At 39.8% G+C, this 19,646-nt stretch overlaps 1 protein-coding gene across 1 annotated transcript in view; it reads right to left on the minus strand.

Moving 5' to 3' along the window:
• The window catches only part of xrcc4 (X-ray repair complementing defective repair in Chinese hamster cells 4), a 375,627-nt gene that overhangs the window by 341,924 nt on the left and 14,057 nt on the right, over nucleotides 1–19,646 (minus strand). Inside the window, exons 2-3 of the mRNA XM_078214828.1 lie at nucleotides 12,573–12,736; nucleotides 7,584–7,771 (exon numbers count right to left, since the gene is read on the minus strand). Of these exons, the coding sequence (XP_078070954.1) occupies nucleotides 7,584–7,771; nucleotides 12,573–12,736 (352 nt within the window). The remainder of the gene's footprint in view (nucleotides 1–7,583; nucleotides 7,772–12,572; nucleotides 12,737–19,646) is intronic.

Below are 19,646 nucleotides of genomic sequence, written 5' to 3' on the forward strand. Positions count from 1 at the left end.
CTGCTTTACATCTGCCACCTCCTCCATCTTTAAGAACACCCTGTCCTTTTGAATTTAGTCTCGTGTGTCACCCCTCCATGTGCCCCACCGCTGATGGGCTAAGACAGTTGAATGTTCTGCCATCATCTCCTTCCCTGAAGCCTTACACCTCCATTACTCTCACCTCCTTTAAAATCCGTCTCAGAATACCCTTCTCCACCAATTTTCTTTTTCAAACTTTATTTATGGATTTAAATTTTTGGTCACTTCTTGTTCCTCTTCTACATCATTTGTGGAACACCTTGGGACTTCTAGTTTTTCAAATTAAATGCATCATAAATTGTTCTTTCCATGGTGTTTATTTAATTCTGAAATAAGCTTCTGATCCCATATTCACTCCATCACCAAAACTGCCTACTTCCACCCCATCATAAGATCACTCATCTCTGCGTCAACATGTCTGCTGCAGAAAACCTTATCCATGCCTGTTACCATGAAATTTGACCAGTTTAGTGTTTGCCTTGCCAACCTGCCACCTTGCACCCTCAGTAACTTTAAACCATATCCTAACTTGCACTAAATCCAGGTCACCCATCACCCCTGAACTGGGTACCTAACATATGAAGCCAAATGAAAATCAGGGCTCACTTCAAACTTCTCTGTCATCTTATTTACCATTATAATTATAGTTTGATGTTTGCAGATTTGAGAAATATTTCACACAGATGTGTAATTTTGAATAATAATTAAGAGTAAGAAAATACACACCAATTACAGAATAGTTCTTAATTCACAGCAATACTGAAAGGGATGTGATAATTTAGTTAGCATTAAAATGTTCACATATCAAAATAGAAAATATAGAGGCTGGTTGGAAAGGAGTAGGCTACAATTTAACGCAGAGCTTCAAAAGGCACAAATAAAGTTTCCCAAATTAGAAACTTCTCTCATCAGTACGAAATGAATACTGGAAAGCTATTCTGTTAACAATATGATTTCATTTACAGGGAAACTATTATTTGTTTTCAACATTTGGTATGTAGCTAACAAACATTATTCCTATCCCATGACATTAATTATCCCACAAGTAATAACTTTTACACCTACTTAGATGCTGGGCTAACCCTGTGGCTGTGCTGTGCTGTTTACTTAGGTGGTAGTGGTTTGAGTGGTCAGTCTACAATCTTTGGTGGCCCCTCACTGAGCCTGGTGTGTGGGTGGCCTAGATTGTACTGCAGCTGGTGGTGGTGACACACAACTACCTTCCTGTGTACCAACTACACTAAGGCCACTGTTGTTTTAATGATGTGACTTATCACTTACCTCATACTTGAACTCCCAAAAACATATTTTGCGGTAAATCTTAATTATATGTTTGTGCTTCATGGTGCAGCCACTTGTTACAACATCGATAACATGTCCTTACACTGATGTATATTGACAAGCATAATCAGTGGTCACTTCACAGACATATGTAAAAGCGAGTGAGAACAGCAATCTTGTAAGACGTTTTAGTCAAGGTTTTTTAACAACCAAAGACATAAAAGATCATAAATTTAAAGACTTTCTTCTTTTTACATTACACTGCATTATTTTTACTGCTCATGGCAAACCATGTATTTGCCACATGATCAAAGTTATTGACGAGTGCCAACTCACCACTTTATAAATAACACTGATGGAAACAAGTCCAAACGAAAGTCAATATTACTTCCATTCATCTAATCTGTTGTTCTTATTTTCAAAAAGATTAAACTCCATCTGAAATAAAAACAGAAAATGCTGAAATACTCGGGTCAGGTAGCATCCACAGAGAAAAAAGTAGAGTCAACATTTCAGGTCACTGACCTTTCATCAGAGCTCTGACGAAAAGTCATCAACCTGAAATGTTAACTCTATTTCTCTCTCTATAGATGCTGCCTGATCTGCTGAGAATTTCCAGCTTTTTATGCTTTTGAGGTGGTTGGGGTGTGGAATGGACTGCCTGCAGTGATAGTGGAGTCAGACACTTTAGGAACATTTAAGCGGTTATTGGATAGGCACATGGAGCACACCAGGATGATAGGGAGTGGGATAGCTTGATCTTGGTTTCAGATAAAGCTCGGCACAACATCGTGGGCCGAAGGGCCTGTTCTGTGCTGTACTGTTCTATGTTCTATGTTCTATGTTTTCCAGCATTTGTAGTATATTTGCTTTTGTATTGAACTCTAAGCAATGTACTTATGTAGCATTTGGGAGATTGAGTGGAAAGGTTGGAAGTTGTTTGCTTTTTCAAATGTATCATGATCCAATTCAATTTTGCAATTCTTTGATAGGCCATAGCTCCTTGAAACTGGGAAATAAGCATCAGCGCACAACTAATAAAGGGATGATGAGTAATATTTAAACAGAAATATGTCCTCTATACTTAATTTAGTACAGCAATCCACCACTCAGTTCCTTGAACTTCCGGTATTCCCTTTAATTGATTGTAGCAGCTGGGTTTCTGGCTTTTGTAGGTAAATTCTGGACATATCTTTAGGATAATGACAGTTTCTAGCAAAAATAAATCTAACATTCATTTCAATACTACCTCTAGAGGTTAGTGGTTCGACAATAAATCTCCACTTGATTAATACATCCATAGGCAGATCCCAATTTTCCATCTATGAAAGGGTCTAATGAGAAGAATGACAGATAGGCATCATGGAGTGATACAAACAGGATGTCATCTTGGCAATCATGCAAACATGCACTGCTCCAAGCAGATCGACTTGTAAATCAACAATAAAAATTCAGCTGGTATCTTTCATTAAAATGTGAAAATGATCTTAAGAGGTATGATGCAGAATATATGTACAGATCCTCTATTTTTAAAAGATTCCTATTAGCACCATAACCAACTGCCAAGTTACAACATAAGACCTCAAATTCCTGTCTAGCAAATAGAACCATAGAACCATAGAAAATTACAGCTCAGAAACAGGCCTTTTGGCCCTTCTTGTCTGTGCCAAACCATTTTTTGCCTAGTCCCACTGACCTGCACTTGGACCATATCCCTCCACACCCCTCTCATCCATGAACCCGTCCAAGTTTTTCTTAAATGTTAAAAACATTTACCACTTTATCCGGCAGCTCATTCCACACTCCCACCACTCTCTGCGTGAAGAAGCCCCCCCTAATATTCCCTTTAAACTTTTCTCCTTTCACCCTTAACCCATGCCCTCTGGTTTTTCTCTCCCCTAGCCTCAGCGGAAAAAGCCTGCCTGCTTGCATTCACTCTATCTATACTCATTAAAATCTTATACATCTCTATCAAATCTCCCCTCATTCTTCTACTCTCCAGGGAATAAAGTCCCAACCTATTCAATCTCTCTCTGTAACTCAGCTTCTCAAGTCCCGGCAACATCCTTGTGAACCTTCTCTGCACTCTTTCAACCTTATTTACATCCTTCCTGTAACTAGGTGACCAAAACTGTACATAGTACTCTAAATTCGGCCTCACCAATGCCTTATATAACCTTACCATAACACTCCAACTTTTATACTCGATACTCCGATTTATAAAGGCCAATGTACCAAAGGCACTCTTTACGACCCTATCCACCTGTGACGTCACTTTTGGGGAATTCTGTACCTGTATTCCCAGATCCCTCTGTTCAACTGCACTCTTCAGAGTCCTGCCATTTACCCTGTATGTTCTACTTTGGTTTGTCCTTCCAAAGTGCAATATCTGACAATTGTCTGCGTCAAATTCCATTTGCCATTTTTCAGCCCATTTTTCTAGTTGGTCCAAATCCCTCTGCAAGCTTTGAAAACCTTCCTCACTGTCCACTACACCTCCAATCTTTGTATCATCATTGTATGATCCAATTTACCACATTATCATCCAGATCATTGATATAGATGACAAACAACAATGGACCCAACACCGATCCCTGCAGCACACCACTAGTCACAGGCCTCCACTCAGAGGAGCAATCCTCCACAACCACTCTCTGGCTTCTTCCATTAAGCCAGTGTCTAATCCAATTTACTACCGCCCCATGTATACCCAGCGACTGAACCTTCCTAACTAACCTCCCATGAGGGACCTTGTCAAAGGCCTTGCTGAAATCCAGGTAGACAACATCCACCGCCTTCCCTTCATCCACTTTCCTGGTAACCACCTCGAAAAACTCTAATAGATTGGTCAAACATGACCTGCCATGCACAAAGCCATGTTGACTCTCCCTAATAAGTCCCTGATTATCCAAATATTTGTAGATCCTATCCCTTATCACACCTTCCAATAACTTGCCCACCACCGACGTCAAACTTACTGGCCTATAATTTCCCGGATTTCTTTTGGAACCTTTTTTAAACAACGGAACAACATGAGCCACCCTACACCAGTTCCTCAGCCACGTGTTCATCCGCCCAAGCATCCTACTCCTACCCTCACTGGCACATGGTACAGGTAGCAATCCTGAGATTGCTACCCTCGGGGTCCTGCTTTTTAACTTCCTTCCAAGCTCTTTGTACTCACTCTTTAAGACCTCCTCATTCTTCCTACCTACGTCATTTGTACCGATGTGTGCCACGACATCTGGCTGATCACCTTCCCACTTTAGAACACTGTGCACGCGATCAGAGATACCCCTGACCTTGGCACCCAGGAGGCAACAACCATGCGGGAGTCTCTGTCCCGACCACAGAACCTCCTGTCCGTACCTCTGACCATTGAGTCCCCTATCACTACTGCTCTCCTCTTCTTCCTCCCACCCTTTTGCGCTGTAGAACCAGACTCAGTATCAGAGTTCCGGCTGTCGCAGCTTGTCCCAGGTAAAGCATCTCCCACAACAGTATCCAATTTAGTATACCTGTTGTGGAGGGGTATGGCCACAGGGAAACCCTGCTCTGCCTGTCCTTTCACATTTCCATTTCCTCTCCTTACAGTAACCCAATTTCCTGTGCTCTGCTGCTTAGGTGTAACTACCTCCCTAAAGCTACTGTCTATATACTTCTCGTTCTCCCGAATTAGATGGAGGTCATCAAGCTCCCTCTCCAGTTCCCTAACACGCTTTGCTAGCAGCTGCAGCTGGATGCATCTTTTGCAGGTGTTGTTGTCAGGGATACCGGAGGTCTCCCTGATCTCCCACATCCTGCAAGAGGGGCATTCCAACATCTTGCCTGGCATTTTTTTTTACTCTGGGGAAAAACAAGAATAAACTTTCTGGGGAAAAAAAACCTACTCTCGCCTCATAAATGTTTGTTACCACTTCAATAAGAACATTTGTTATGAAATCCAAACTTCCCTTAATGTTGAGAGTGGATGTCAGGAACTTCAACTCCTGAAAACCTCAGAGCTTTTGCACACGTGCAGACCAGGAGTGGGATACACATACACAGATTGCCACTTTTGCACCCTTTAGTCCAGTACGCACGTGCATAAGACATTGCGAGAAAAATGAGATCACGTGACTGGGGACGGAGTGCCATGAAAGATTATTATCCCCGGCAAAGGAGAGTTCCAGACAGGGGACAGAAACAGGTCCCAGTTAAGTTAGAAAGAAAGAAGCAGAGGTTAAAAAAAGCTCCAGATAAGAAAAGGGCTGTGAGTAGCAAACATTAAGTGAAGAGGGTTCAAATGAAAGCCCTGAAGATCCAAGAAGGCAGCCAAGGCTTGGCAACTCCATGCTTCGAGCCTCTGTGGCAAAGCTATTCCTTTGCAGCAGTAGTATACTGTTTGGCAGAGCCAAGGAGCTGAAATTTTGCTTGCTTGTTTGTGTTTGAGTGTGAACTTGGGAATTCAGGGGAACAGAATCTCAGGATACAAGACTGAAACCCTGCGAGGTGAACCATTGTTGAAATCAGAGTTGGAGCAACACTTCTGAATTCCCAGGCAAGATCTTCAAAGGCAAAGATTGGAATCCCTCGTGGGAGAGACTCAGTTTCAGTTAAATTGTTTGACTCAGTGTTACTCAAGACTGGGTGGGTTGTTCAGAAATCTGTGGAATCGGTTTTGTTCGCAGGTGACATTTGCTGTGCAGTGTAGTTTGTTCAACCACAGTTTGCCCGTAAACTCATAAATCCTGAATGTTAAGATAATAGGCTAGATATTGTAAATGGTTTTATCTTTCTGACCTTGTAAAATTTATTTTTATGTTCAAAACCTGTGGAATCTTGTGGCTTTATTCACTGAGCAAGTATCTTGAATCTCAAACTTTGCCTACTTTAACTAACCGGATATTTGAGGTCTGATTGGATCTAGGATCATAATACATTCCAAAAGAGATTATGGTGTTAATGGTGGGAATGTTTGTAAATTTCAAGTAGCTCTCTCTCTCGAGAATATTAGCATGTGCAAGTATTTTGTAAAAATAGTCAAATCGTTTTTTTTTAAACCAATAAGAATTTCTATATCCAGGGTTCCTAAAGTGATTCTCAGCCAATGAAGTACTTCTAGAATACTTCTGCAATCACCATCTGTGATACCAGGCTATTGCAAGGCAAAATTAAGAAATGGCAGAAAATGGAGTAGAACAGCAGCCAATGGAAAGTATGTGCAGTAGAGATGGGAAAGGAAAGCAGAGGGACTATAAAAGTTAATGGCGTCAACTGAGATTACTATATTGTTTTTTTTTAAATTATGATCTGCTACTTTAATGTAATCAGGCTAGAACCTGAATTCATAAAATTAATAGGGCATCGACATATACCTGTTTTAGATATAACTCTATACTTCTAATACAGGTTCCAAAGGAAACACCAACATATAACACCCCCAACAATCGTAAATACACAGACTAGGAAATTAAACTCCGAGACATATTACCATAGTATTATCATAGAATCCCAAGTGCAGGAGGCCATTCAGCCCATCAAGTCTGCACCAGCTCTCCAAAAGAGCATCTTACCCAGGCCCAACTCCCACACCCCCACCCTCCCCCCAATCCTACTCCCATGACCCCACGCATTACCATGGCTAATCTACACATTTTCTAACGTGAAGGAGCAATTTAGCCTGGCCAGTCCATCCAACCTGCACATCTTTGGACTGTGGGAGGAAACTGGAGCACCCAGAGGAAATCCACGCAGACATGAGGAGAACGTGTAAACATGACACAGTCACCCAAGACCAGAATCGAACCCGAGTTCCTGGCTCTGTGAAACAGCAGTGCTAGCCACTGTGCCACCGTGCCACCCAGGGAGTTTCCAGCCCTTTCCATTGGCGGGATCTTGCAGTACCACCAAAGGTGACTCCCCATGGCGTATCTGGCCAGCAACGCAAATGGCCATTGACTTCGGCAGGACTGAAAAACCCACTGCAGGAGGGGTGGAAAATCTCAGCCATAGAATTAAAATATATGTCTGTATGTTCATATCAGGAGCTAACATGTTCCATTTTTATTGATTGTGTCCATCTGCATAAATCAGGAGTTTAGGAGAAATGTCTTTGCACAAATATGTTTTTCCAAGTTTGAAAAGCACATTCAGAAATAATTACTCATTTACACTGATGACAATACTAATGCAAAGGCATTCCTTCAAAACCAAACTAACAAAACAGTTACTATAACATTCTTATATTTGTGCTGAAATAAAACCATTGCCTTGAAAGTACAAAACTGAACTGTACTTACTGAGATATCTTGTAAAAGCTTTTCATATGAAAAATGGAAAACCTCCTTGTCGTTATCCTTAAAGATGTCAAAGCTGTAGTTTTTCACTCTTTCTTCACCCGCTGTGAATGCTTGACGAAGTTCATCCACATACTTTTCTCTGTCCATTTCAGCCTCTTTTGCTTCCATTGTTACTTGATTATCTGACACTGAGTAGAAGAGGCAAATTAAATATGCCAAACAATTTTATCTTTAATTTAATTAATCACTAAATAAAGCCATACTTTGGATGATGTTTATATTAAAAGCTATAAATGCAACACTTGTGTTAAAGCATGATGGAGCTGAATGGGCTGAAGTGCTTCTGAAATGGATCTGGATTGGGTCGAGTAATTCCTGAGATAATGTTTGTGAACATTATTCTGTTAAAAATGTAAATGTCATTTTGGTTTTCCTTTCTAAAAAAGTCTATTCATTGTGAAATGTTTAAAATGAACCAGAATGCAAAATTTTCTGAAGGATCACATCTCCAGACACCCCAGCAATGCACCATAAATACTGGACCTTCAATATTTGGATTTTCCACTTTAGGTTTTCACATACTTAAAATGTTTTCTTTCCTTCAATTAAATATGACTTAAGATGTAAATTTGTGAAATTTTAACTTAATCCATCCATCAGAGGGCTGACAAGACTAGATGCCAAGCTGGTTTTATGCCCCACCTGACTTATCAATGGAGAGTAATATTAGGCAGAATGTAAAACAGGTGTTACATGCGTTCCCAGTTTTTCTACACTGCGAACTCGGTTAAATTTCACCCAAAATTGTCGCAACCATTTCCTTTCACAGCATTATCACTTATGAGTTGTCACATTTACTGAAATTGTTTGAAATTTTTAGTTTGATATGTATGTGTGACATCATTCAATACTGCAGAAGAGTTGTACCAACAGAAGGGGGATACATTTTGCCATAATCTGAACTACTTGCACAGCAGTTGTAACTGAGCTGTAGTGACATGGAGCTTAATAAAGGATAAAACAGAACTTTAACAATACAGTTGATACAACAGCAACTTGCATTTAAACTAAGGTTCAAATGTTGGATTAGTAAATGTGCTTTTGTGTTTCACATTGGAACACTGTCAGCCCCTTCAGCCTGTTCCACTGGAGCACTGACAAAGTTTGAAACCAAGACACATAAGAACAGGCGAGTAAAAATTTGGTGAATGACTTAGATTCTAAGGAGCATCTTAAAGGAGGAAAAATAAGTGGATGGGTGGAGAGATTTGGAAGGGAATTCCAGAGGCTATGGCCTTAGCAACCAAAGGCAAAGCCACAAAGATGTGTTATTTTTTTCCTCTCAGCAAGTGCATGCTGTGACAATTATATTGTTAAGCCTTATTAAGGACAGGTAATGGTTATTAGCACAACCTCCAAAAGAGTTTACACAAGAGGAACAGTTGCAGTTGGTGGGGATTATATATCTCTGCCTATTTGCACACACAAAATTTGCTGAAGGTGAAAGACAAGCTGTGTATTTTTATTTATATACTAGCAGCCAGTATCAACCAGGTGGATGCCGAAAACCCAGGATGTGCAAGATGCCAGACTGAAGGAATGCAAAGGTCTTGGAGGGCTCGAAGAGGCTTAGAGTTAGGGAGGGATGAGGCCATAAGGAAATTGAAAACGAAGGATTAGAATTTATTAATGCATTGGTGAACTAAGAGCTAGTGCAGGTCAGCAAGCAATAAAGTGCATTTTGGAAAAGTAAAGCTATTTCATCTTTTAAACTATGCTAAGAAAAGTCTAACTGAAAGCATCTCATTAATGATAGTTGCACTGATGTGCATTATTTTTATTCATGCTACACCTTCAGTTGATAAGGCCACCATCACCAATTTTGGAAGGAGCTCCTTATTTAACGTATCTGAAATAAACTAAAATCAGAAAGATAGGTTTCTCATGAGTTTCAATGAATTGCAGCCTCTACATAACTTCATCCAGCAAGAATATTTTATCTTCATTTACGGAGAAAAGTTTCAACAGCATCAGTTTCTCAAACTAAATGAAGTGAGTTATTTGCTACTTGCATGAAAATCATAAAACAAAGTTAGTTTTGATAAGTTGTTAGGATCCCGGACCAGAACCCCAAGTTGCATTACAACACCAGACTAGACCCCAACAATTCTTCTATTTTGGCACAAATGTGAGGAAAAGATACTTCCTTCCAGGAATGATTCAACTGACAAGGTAGGGATCTTTTATAGTAAAACAAACTAATTTAATAACACAGTTTAAATATAACTCTAACAAATGAAGCAACTTAATTATTAAGTTGAACAAAATATATATACATATATAAAATATATACACACATATATAAATGGAAAGGAAACAAGTTTAATCTAACTTATCACTGTTTCAGTTCCAAATAAGCAACGTTCCTCTTACAGACATAATGCCACTTTAAATACAGTTAGCAACCATAAATATACTTGCTATAATGAGTGTAGGCAGTCTTGAAGCTTTCAGAGAGAGATAGAGTTCCAAAAACCTACAAAATCCTTCCAACTTCAACCAGGTTTCAGCTGCACACTAAACTGCTTTCTGCAAAAGCTTTTTCTCTCTGCTGGACCCAGGACTACACACAAACCACCTCATCACATTACCCTGTCAATCATTTTAATCAGAAATCCCAGGGGAACTTAAGTAAATAAAAGTCTATTTACTCCACTTAACATAACCACTTGCATGGCTAAAATTAGCAATTATCCTGCTGTCCCAGCATCTGAGTTGCATTGCCTTCAGAAATACCGACTGCCTATAGCATAAACGCTGAATTAGTTAACATTCCCCTTAAACACAAAAAAAATCATATTCATTATTATCACACAGTTAAAGCTTTGACCTAGCAAAATACAATTCACATGACTATTTCATTGCAGATGAAAAGTCCAAGTACACAAGACTCACTGATAAACCTGACGCAGGAGTGAATCGGCAGCACAGATGTATTACCTTCACCACAAGTTTTTCTGCCTTTGCAAAAGTTTTGACAGGATTGCATTTGCATCAATGCAACAAATTAATTTGGGTTGAGCTTAGTTATTGTACACCTCCATTTTTCACAGCACATCTTTTATCACAAGATCCAGATTCATCTTTACTGCCTAGGTGTTAAGCATTTGGACCTGTTGCAGAAAGGAAATAGTACCCCATTAACAGAGCCTGCCAGATTTGCTTTTATGGGCACTGCCCACACAATGTCGATGCCCAGGCAATAAAGGCAAACAAAGCTACCCATACATCAAGGAGAAGCATAGAGTCACAGCTTGCGATTTCTTGACCAGATTTAAAGCATCATATCCATCAAGACCATTTCTCCATCTTTTATGAAGTACTGATCTATTTAAATAACGATTATACGGATTTTAAAATGGCTTGCTTTCCAATTTAGGAAACTGTATGATTAAGAAGAAACAACTGCATCACTTATAGCATGCCACACAAGACTGTTCCATCCTGCAGGATCTTTGGATTTCTGGCACAAGGTAACATACTTGAAATTAAACCCAAACTTGAGCTTTTATCAAAGCACATAAGTACATAAGTTGAACAACATTCAAGGGGTTGAATTTAGCATATAAATTATGTTGCTCACCAAAATAGGCAATCCAGACCACAAATAAAACATGATCTTTTGGTTCAAATTTAAATTATTTCACTTCAGAATTAAACCACTTTTTAAAGAAAGTCACAAACACTATTCAAGTGCATGGTATGCATTTCAAAACATGCTTTTGCATTTAAGAAGCGGAGTCCACACCAAACAGATTCTACTGCCATGTATGCACTTGGCTACCAGGTAAAATGAGTGGGCACAGTTCTGGCAAGTGGAGTATAATGTGGGAAAATGTGAAATTGTCCAGTTTGGCAGGAAAAATAAAAAAGCATATTACCTAAATAGTGAGATATTGCAGAACTCAGTGCAGAAGAATCTAGGTGTCCTGGTGCATGAATTGCATTAGGTTAGCACGTAATATACAGGTACAGCAAGTAATTAGGTAACCTAATAGAACACTATTGTTTATTGTGAAAGGAATTGAACAAAAAAGTAGGGAGCTTATGCTTCAGTTATACAGGGCATCGGTGAGACCACATCTGGAGGACTATGTACCATATTGGTCTCCTTATTCAAGGAAGGATGTGAATGCATTGGGAGTACTTCAGAGAACGTTTATCAGACTATTACCTGGAATGGGCAGGTTATCTGATGAGGAAAGGCTGGACAGACAGGGTTTGTATCGGCTGGAGTTTAGAAGGGTAAGAGGTGACTTGACTGAAACCCAAGATCTTGCAGGGTTTTAACAAGGCAGATGGGAAGAGGACATTTCCTCTTCTGGGAGAATCTAGAACCACAATTGGCGGTGTGTTTTGAGGTCGTGGAGGCAGCCTGCCATTTGCCAGTGGCGGGATCCTCCAGTTCCACAGATGTCAACGGCTTTTCCCATGGCTCACATCCTCCACCAATAGGGAACCCGTGGCAGGGGGGGTCACCATCAGCAGAACCGGAAGATCCTACAGGCAAGAAGGGCCAGAAAATTTTAGCCAGTGTCTTTGAATATTTTTAGAGCAGAGGTAGACAGATTCTTCGCAAGAGGAAGAAGGTTATAGAGAGCAGGCAGGAATGTGGAGTTGACATTACAATCTGATCAGCCATGAGGGACCAAGTGGCCTACTCTTGCTTCTCATTTATATATTCCATGTGTAAAACACCCACAAGGTATTAGTCTTGTGAATTTGCCTTCCCAACAAGTACTTCTTGTGCAGGCTAAATTGAACAATCAAATCCTGCATGCTAGCATTCCTCTATAAACAGGTCAGTATATTTAAGATCGCACATCAAGCTTACAGACATAGGCATCAAACAGCAAGCTAAACGGGAAAACGAATTTTGTATTCCGGTGACAAGAGAACAAAAAAAAAGGTAAAAAATACAAATAATACCTCTTCCACTCCAAGCCTGTTCTCCATTGCAGATAGTCACAGTAAAGCCATTTCCCAGGTCTTGGTCTTTTTCCCAACTTATCTGCAGGTAGTATACGATGTCCGGTGTGGAGAGTGGCCAGATTCTGCGAACATGCCTTTCCATTGTTGTGCTTGTTTTGTTTCTAAAAAACAATAAGAGTTATCTGCAACATCTCAAAACTGGCTTCTAGCAGCTACAAAGCAATGTACTTTCTGACAAAATGATTTGTGGTTAATGGATGATATTTTCAATAGTATTGGAGCTTCACAATTATAATAACTGGATGTTCCAAAGTAATATCTTAAGACCAGGATATAACCAGGATTGAGGTACAAGTTACAATTCATTCAAGCTGTTCTGGTCAGTTCTAAGCTGTTAGATAGGAGTTTAAGTCTTTTATGACATTTATTTACGTAACAGATTATAATTATTTGGAATGCATTGCCTGAAAACACGGAGGAAGTAATGTTAAAATTGATTTGGATACGTATTTGAAAAAGATAAATTTACAGAGCTATCGGAAAAGAGCAGGACAGTCATGGAGTCAAAGAGTGGAGATAATTGGATAGTTCTTCAAATGGCTGGCACAATTGGCTGAATAGCCTCCTTCCAAGCTGTGATTCTGCAATTCTAAATATGATTCTATATCAGAGAACCTGAAAATTAATCTTAATGTCAAGTATTTACAATTCTTCAAAATATGCGGTCAACATACTTCACACTTTCCATGGCTTGTTGTGCACATGAAGAGCCACAATGCAACAACTTCTTACATTATTATTCATAGTATATTTGAGATTTTCAATCATTTCCATCTTTCCATCCGCTTTTCCTTCATTTTCACTTACTGTAAAGGCAGCAGTGTTAATTTTGTTTTGTACATTGTGGGCCAGATATTATCAGGTGGCAGTAGAGGGGACAGTTGACTGAAAACTGTCAGAGTTCATAACATTAACAAAGTGACTGCAACTTCAGAATATTGGGCATGCGCAGAAATCCTGTGTTCCTGCACAGCGTGAACAGAGGTACTTCCCAGAACCTGCAAACAGGTGTAACTGGGTTTTTGATGGCAATGTGATTGATAAAGTTCAATAACAGAACTGACCCTGAAAAAAAATTATCAGAAGATTTTTAAAGCAATTTTTAAAAAAGTTTTTTGAAATTATCAGTACTTAAGCTTCTGCCTTCACCCAATGTGCATTTCCCAATCTTTAATTTGCTCTATGTAAAATAAAAATAAAAGTGATTTTTTAAAAACACTTTTAGTTTTGTGTGGAGCCTTTGGAAACTGTGAATTACCCACCCCTTGGTACTCTTATGGTGATGGCAATGAGCAGCCTTCTTGAGCCTCTGCAAATAGTGTTATGAAAGTACTCCCACAAAGCTGTTAGATAGGGAGTTTCAGAATTTTAACCCAGTGACAACGAAGTGTCCGTGAAAGAAACGCATTTTGGAAGTGGTGTTATTTCCACTTCTTGTGGAGGTAGAGGGAACAGGTTTGAGAGGTACTTTCGAAAAAGCCTTGGGAAGTTCCTGCAGTGCATCTTACATATGGTTCAAATTGCAAACACATTGCATTAGTTGTAGAGTGAAAGTGAGCTTTTAATGAGAGTAAATGGCAGTGTTCTTACTCACACTAAGTATCATTAATCTATCTGTTTGCTGATCTCCATAGGCTTGAAGTCAAGTAATATTTTGATTATAATTCTACCTTTATTTTTCAATTCCTTCATGGTCTGACTGCTCCCTATTTCTGTACTCTCTTCCAGATATCTGAGCTCATCTAATTCTGGCCTCTTGGGCACTCTTATTGATGGGCTTCAGCTGCCTAGGCCTCAAGTTCTAGAATTCCCTCCCAAAACCTCCGTGACTTACCTTTCTTCCTTTCAGATACTTCTTAAAACCTATGTCTTTGACCAAGCTTTAGGCCATTTGCTCTATTATTGCCTTATGTGGTTCAGTGCCAAATTTCACTTTATAACCATCCTGTGAAGTGTCTCGAGTCATTTGTTATTATGCACGACATACAAGTTGTTGTGTACTACTTTGTCCTGGATGGTATCTGGCCGACAGAGCATTATAGGGGCTGTACTTATTCAGTTAAGTGGATTGTACTTCAGCACATTCTAACTTCTGCCTTTTAGGTGGTGAACAGGCTTTGAGGAGTTAGGGGGCAAATAATTCACCACAGAATACCCAGCCTGTGGCCTCATCTTCATCTATATTTGGATAATTCAAGTTCCACATTATAACTACTTCATAATTCTTGCATTCTGCAATTTCCTTGCAAGCTCTCAGATGTTACAAATGCTGCTTACACATTTTGTGTAATTTTTAGTTATTAAAGTTTATAACGATGGGGAGATGCCGGCATTGGACTGGGGTGGGCACAGTAAGAAGTCTCACAACACCAGGTTAAAGTCCAACAGGTTTATTTGGTATCACGAACTTTCAGAGCACTGCTCTTTCATCAGGTGAAATAAAGTGCTCAAGATAACCAGCCTAATTCCCAGCTGTTTGGCATCCCAATGAAGCTATGATTTATAAGCGTGAGATGTCACTAGATTGCTACCACCTACACTCTTGACTTAGATCTTCAATTCTCACATGGTGAGGTGCTGATATACAATTGACCTTATGTGCCTTAGGGAACAAATTGTTGGTGATCTTCCAGCTTCAATAAATCAAACTGAGATGGCACAAGAATTCATAGCGATGGGAAAAGATTGACTGTCCGCATATCTGAAAGACGTGAATGAAGGAAGATAAAGGCAGCTATGTCAATGGCTTTTGAACAAAGCTCTACTGCAATATGTGATGCAGAAGAAACTTTGTATTAATTTAATGTTAATTAGCATGAACAGATACAAAACGTCACAATAGATCAAGAATAGAGGAATTGTCAAATTTAATTCTACTGGATCATGAGCACAAATTAAATTTTAAACAATGAATTGCTCATTCAGCTATTATTCTAAAAAAATAAACTTTTATTTAAAAACTGATCATTCATCACACATGGCTCACATATATTCCAGGGATTTTCCAGCCTCGCTCACCCCGAAACCAAAAATCCCACCCGAGGTCAATGGACCTTTCCACGATCTGCCCCTCATCCGCCCCGATTCCCGTGGCGGGTGGGATGGTAAAATTCACCCCACACTCTATCTGCCAGAAAAGCAGATTCTTTCAAACCATACACAATTTAACACCAGTCATACGAACATATCAATTAGTAGGAGTAGGAATTTCATAGAAATCATAGAAACCCTACAGTGCAGAAAGAGGCCATTTGGCCCATCGAGTCTGCACCGACCACAATCCCACCCAGGCCCTACCCCCATATCCCCACACATTTACCCGCTAATCCCTCTGACCTACACATCTCAGGACACTAAGGGGCAATTTCAGCATGGCCAATCAACCTAAACCGCACATCTTTGGACTATGGGAGGAAACCAGAGCACCAGGAGGAAACCCACGCAGACACGAGGAGAATGTGTAAACTCCACACAGACAGTGACCCGAGCCGGGAATCCAACCCAGGTCCCTGGAGCTGTGAAGCAGCAGTGCTAACCTCTGTGCTATTAAAGGCCATTTGAGCCTCTCATGCTTGATCTGTCAATTAATAAGATCATGGCTAATCTGATTGTGGTATCAACTCCACATTCCTCCTACCCCCGATAGCCTTTGACTTCCCTTGCTAGTCAAGAATCTATCTACCTCTGCCTTAAAACGATTCAATGACTCTGCTTCCACCGTTCTCCAGGGAAGAGTATTCCAAAGACTCGCAACCTTCAGAGAGGAAATTCTTCTCCTCTCTGTCTAAAATGGGAGATGCCTTATTTGAAAATCATGCCCTAGTTCTAGTCTCTCCCACAAGAAACATCATGCCCCAAAGTAACTGTGCTACTGGTTAAGCTGAAGGTGCCTAAAGACTATCAAAAACACTTATTAATGCAAGTTGTTCAGGTTTCCTTTGGTTCGGGTAATAAAAGCTTTCAATTGACAAAAATTCTCCATTGTATTCAGTTACACTGTTTGACAAACAAGCCAACTGTTCCATCGAACTATAGAACATTACAGCACAGAAACAGGCCTTTTGGCCCTTCTTGGCTGTGTCGACCATTTTTCTGCCGAGTCCCACTGACCTGCACCTGGACCATATCCCTCCACACCCCTCTCATCCATGTACCTGTCCAAGTTATTTTTTTAAATGTTAAAAGTGAGCCCGCATTCACCACTTCATCTGGCAGCTCATTCCAAACTCCCACCACTCTCTGTGTGAAGAAGCCCCCCCTAATATTCCCTTTAAACTTTTCCTCCTTCACCCTTAACCCATGTCCTCTAGTTTTTTTGTCCCCTAGCCTCAGTGGAAAAAGCCTGCTTGCATTCACTCCATCTATACCCATCATAATTTTATACACCTTTATCAAATCGCCCCTCATTCTTCTACGCTCCAGGGAATAAAGTCCTAACCTATTCAACCTTTCTCTGTAACTCAGTTTCTCAAGTCCCGGCAACATCCTTGTAAACCTTCTCTGCACTCTTTCAACCTTATTAATATCCTTCCTGTAATTAGGTGACCAAAACTGCACACAATACTCTAAATTCGGCCTCACCAATGTCTTATACAACTTCACCATAACATTCCAACTCTTATACTCAATACTTTGATTTATGAAGGCCAATGTACCAAAAGCACTCTTTACGACCCTATCTACCTGTGACGCCACTTTTAGGGAATTATGTATCTGTATTCCCAGATCCCTCTGTTCTATTGCACTCTTCAGCGTCCTACCATTTACCTGGTATGTTCTACCTTGGTTTGTCCTTCCAAAGTGCAATACCTCACACTTGTCTGCATTAAACTCCCTTGATTTGTCACATGTATTAGTATACAGTGAAAAGTATTGTTTCTTGCACGTTATACAGACAAAGCATACTGTACATAGAGAAGGGAAGAAGAGAGGGCAGAATGTAGTGTCATAGTCATAGCGAGCGTGTAGAGAAATATCAACTTAATGCAAGGTAGGTCCAATCAAAAGTCTGATGGCAGCAGGGAAGAAGCTGTTCTTGAGTCGGCTAATACATATCCTCAGCTGTTTGTATTTTTTTCCTGACGGAAGAAGGTGGAAGAGAGTATGTCAGGAGTGCATGGGGTCCTTGATTATGCTAGTTGCTTTTCTGAGGTAGCATGAAGTGTAGACAGAGTCAATGGATGGAAGGCTGGTTTGCATGATGATCTGGGATTCGTTCACGACCCTTTATAGTTTTGTTGCGGTCTTGGACAGAGAAGGAGCCATACCAAGCTGTGATACAACCAGAAAGAATGTTTTCTATGGTGCACCTGTAAAAGTGGTAAGAATCATAGTGGACATGCCAAATTTCCTTAGTCTCCTGAGAAAGTAGAGGCATTGGTGGGCTTTCTTAACCGTCGGAGAGACCAGTTTCCTGGTTTCTAATAATGAATTTTAAAAATTAGCTCAAAGTTTTTTAAAGTTTATTCATTAGTGTCACAAGTAGGCTTACATTCACACTGCAATGAAGTTACTGTGAAAATCCCCTAGTTGCCACATTCCGGCGCCTGTTCGGGTATACGGAGGGAGAATTTAGCATGGCCGACGTACCTAACCAGGACTGTGGGAGGAAACCGGAGCATCCGGAGGAAACCCACGCAGACACGGGGAGAACATGCAAACTTGTCACAGACAGTGACCCAAGCTGGGAATTGAGTCCAGGTCTCTGGTGCCGAGAGGCAGCAATGCTAACCACTGTGCCACCGTGTGTCGATTTAGGGATACAATCATCAGGGCAATCATCAAATATTGCCATAGAGTCTTTCACAACCACCTAAGCATGCAGATGCAACCATTTTTAACACCTCACCCAAATGATGACACTTTTGACAATCCTGGCAATACAGACTCCCTTCATCCTGCGCTGGAGTGTTAGCTAAGATAATGTGCTCAAGTTTTGGAAAAGGACTTGAATCCTCAAGCAACCACAGAATAAAGCTAATGTTTCTTTCTATAATTTTGTATGTTCTGGTGACTGAACAGAATCTCAGTCAATTTTTATTATATCAAGTTTTGGCATTTTCAACAGTGTCTTCATTATCAAATGTTTGGAAACTGGGTGCTTGAACCTTTGGAAATCTAATCCATCTAAGAGAATGATCCTGCAATGCATTATGCAAATTACAGAGATTTGTACAAAAATCTCTACTAATGAATCAATTTTCAAACAATTTTGCCTGTAATCTCTTATTTTGTTTTTCTTTAAATACTGCTTTTCTTTCACAGATTGTGATTTTTTTAACCATAATTGTTTACAGAAGTTTTATATTTACTTAGTAATTATATTATACAGAACACCATCACTCTGAAGTTGTTCCCAAAATGTGGACTTCCTTGCTCAGTATACTGCCATTTTATCCCAATCAGGTTTATAATTACCACAATAATAGAAACCACATAACTGTAATGAGTTTATCTTTGTCTGTTATTAAACAACCCATATTGCTATTTCTGGAGACAGTGAAAGAGAATTAATACAACTGCACAAATTATAACTGGAGTCCCAAGGTCATTAATATTGAAAACCAACTGTGATCCATTAAAATATCAGGTTCTACTTTGATGGTGTCTGGAATAATAGGTATTTATGACTATTTCCATTTTATTTTGTATCTGCAACAGACATTTGGAATTTGGTTGGGAGATCACTTAGCTCTGTCTATAGGATAACATGCGACTTTTGCTGTTTAGCATGCGCATAGTTCTAGTTTTATACCAGGAAAGTGAGGCCAATTTCCATGCCACAGACATTTAAGTGTAGCAGGTTGAAAGTGTGGGAGAGTCAAAGCAGGTGAGAGGAGCTATAAAATTAGAAAACCAAATTCAATAGCTTTATGCAGATTGGAACCAGGTCAAAACTTCAATATACAGAAAGATTTAGAATAACTGAGTACAGTAATTTAGGATTCCTCTTTACTGTATATCAGTAAATGGATTAAATATTTTACATTTTAAAGCAATTCACCATAAAAT

The sequence above is a fragment of the Mustelus asterias genome, chromosome 6 (assembly GCF_964213995.1).
Source record: "Mustelus asterias chromosome 6, sMusAst1.hap1.1, whole genome shotgun sequence".
Classification (NCBI taxonomy): Eukaryota; Metazoa; Chordata; class Chondrichthyes; order Carcharhiniformes; family Triakidae; genus Mustelus; species Mustelus asterias.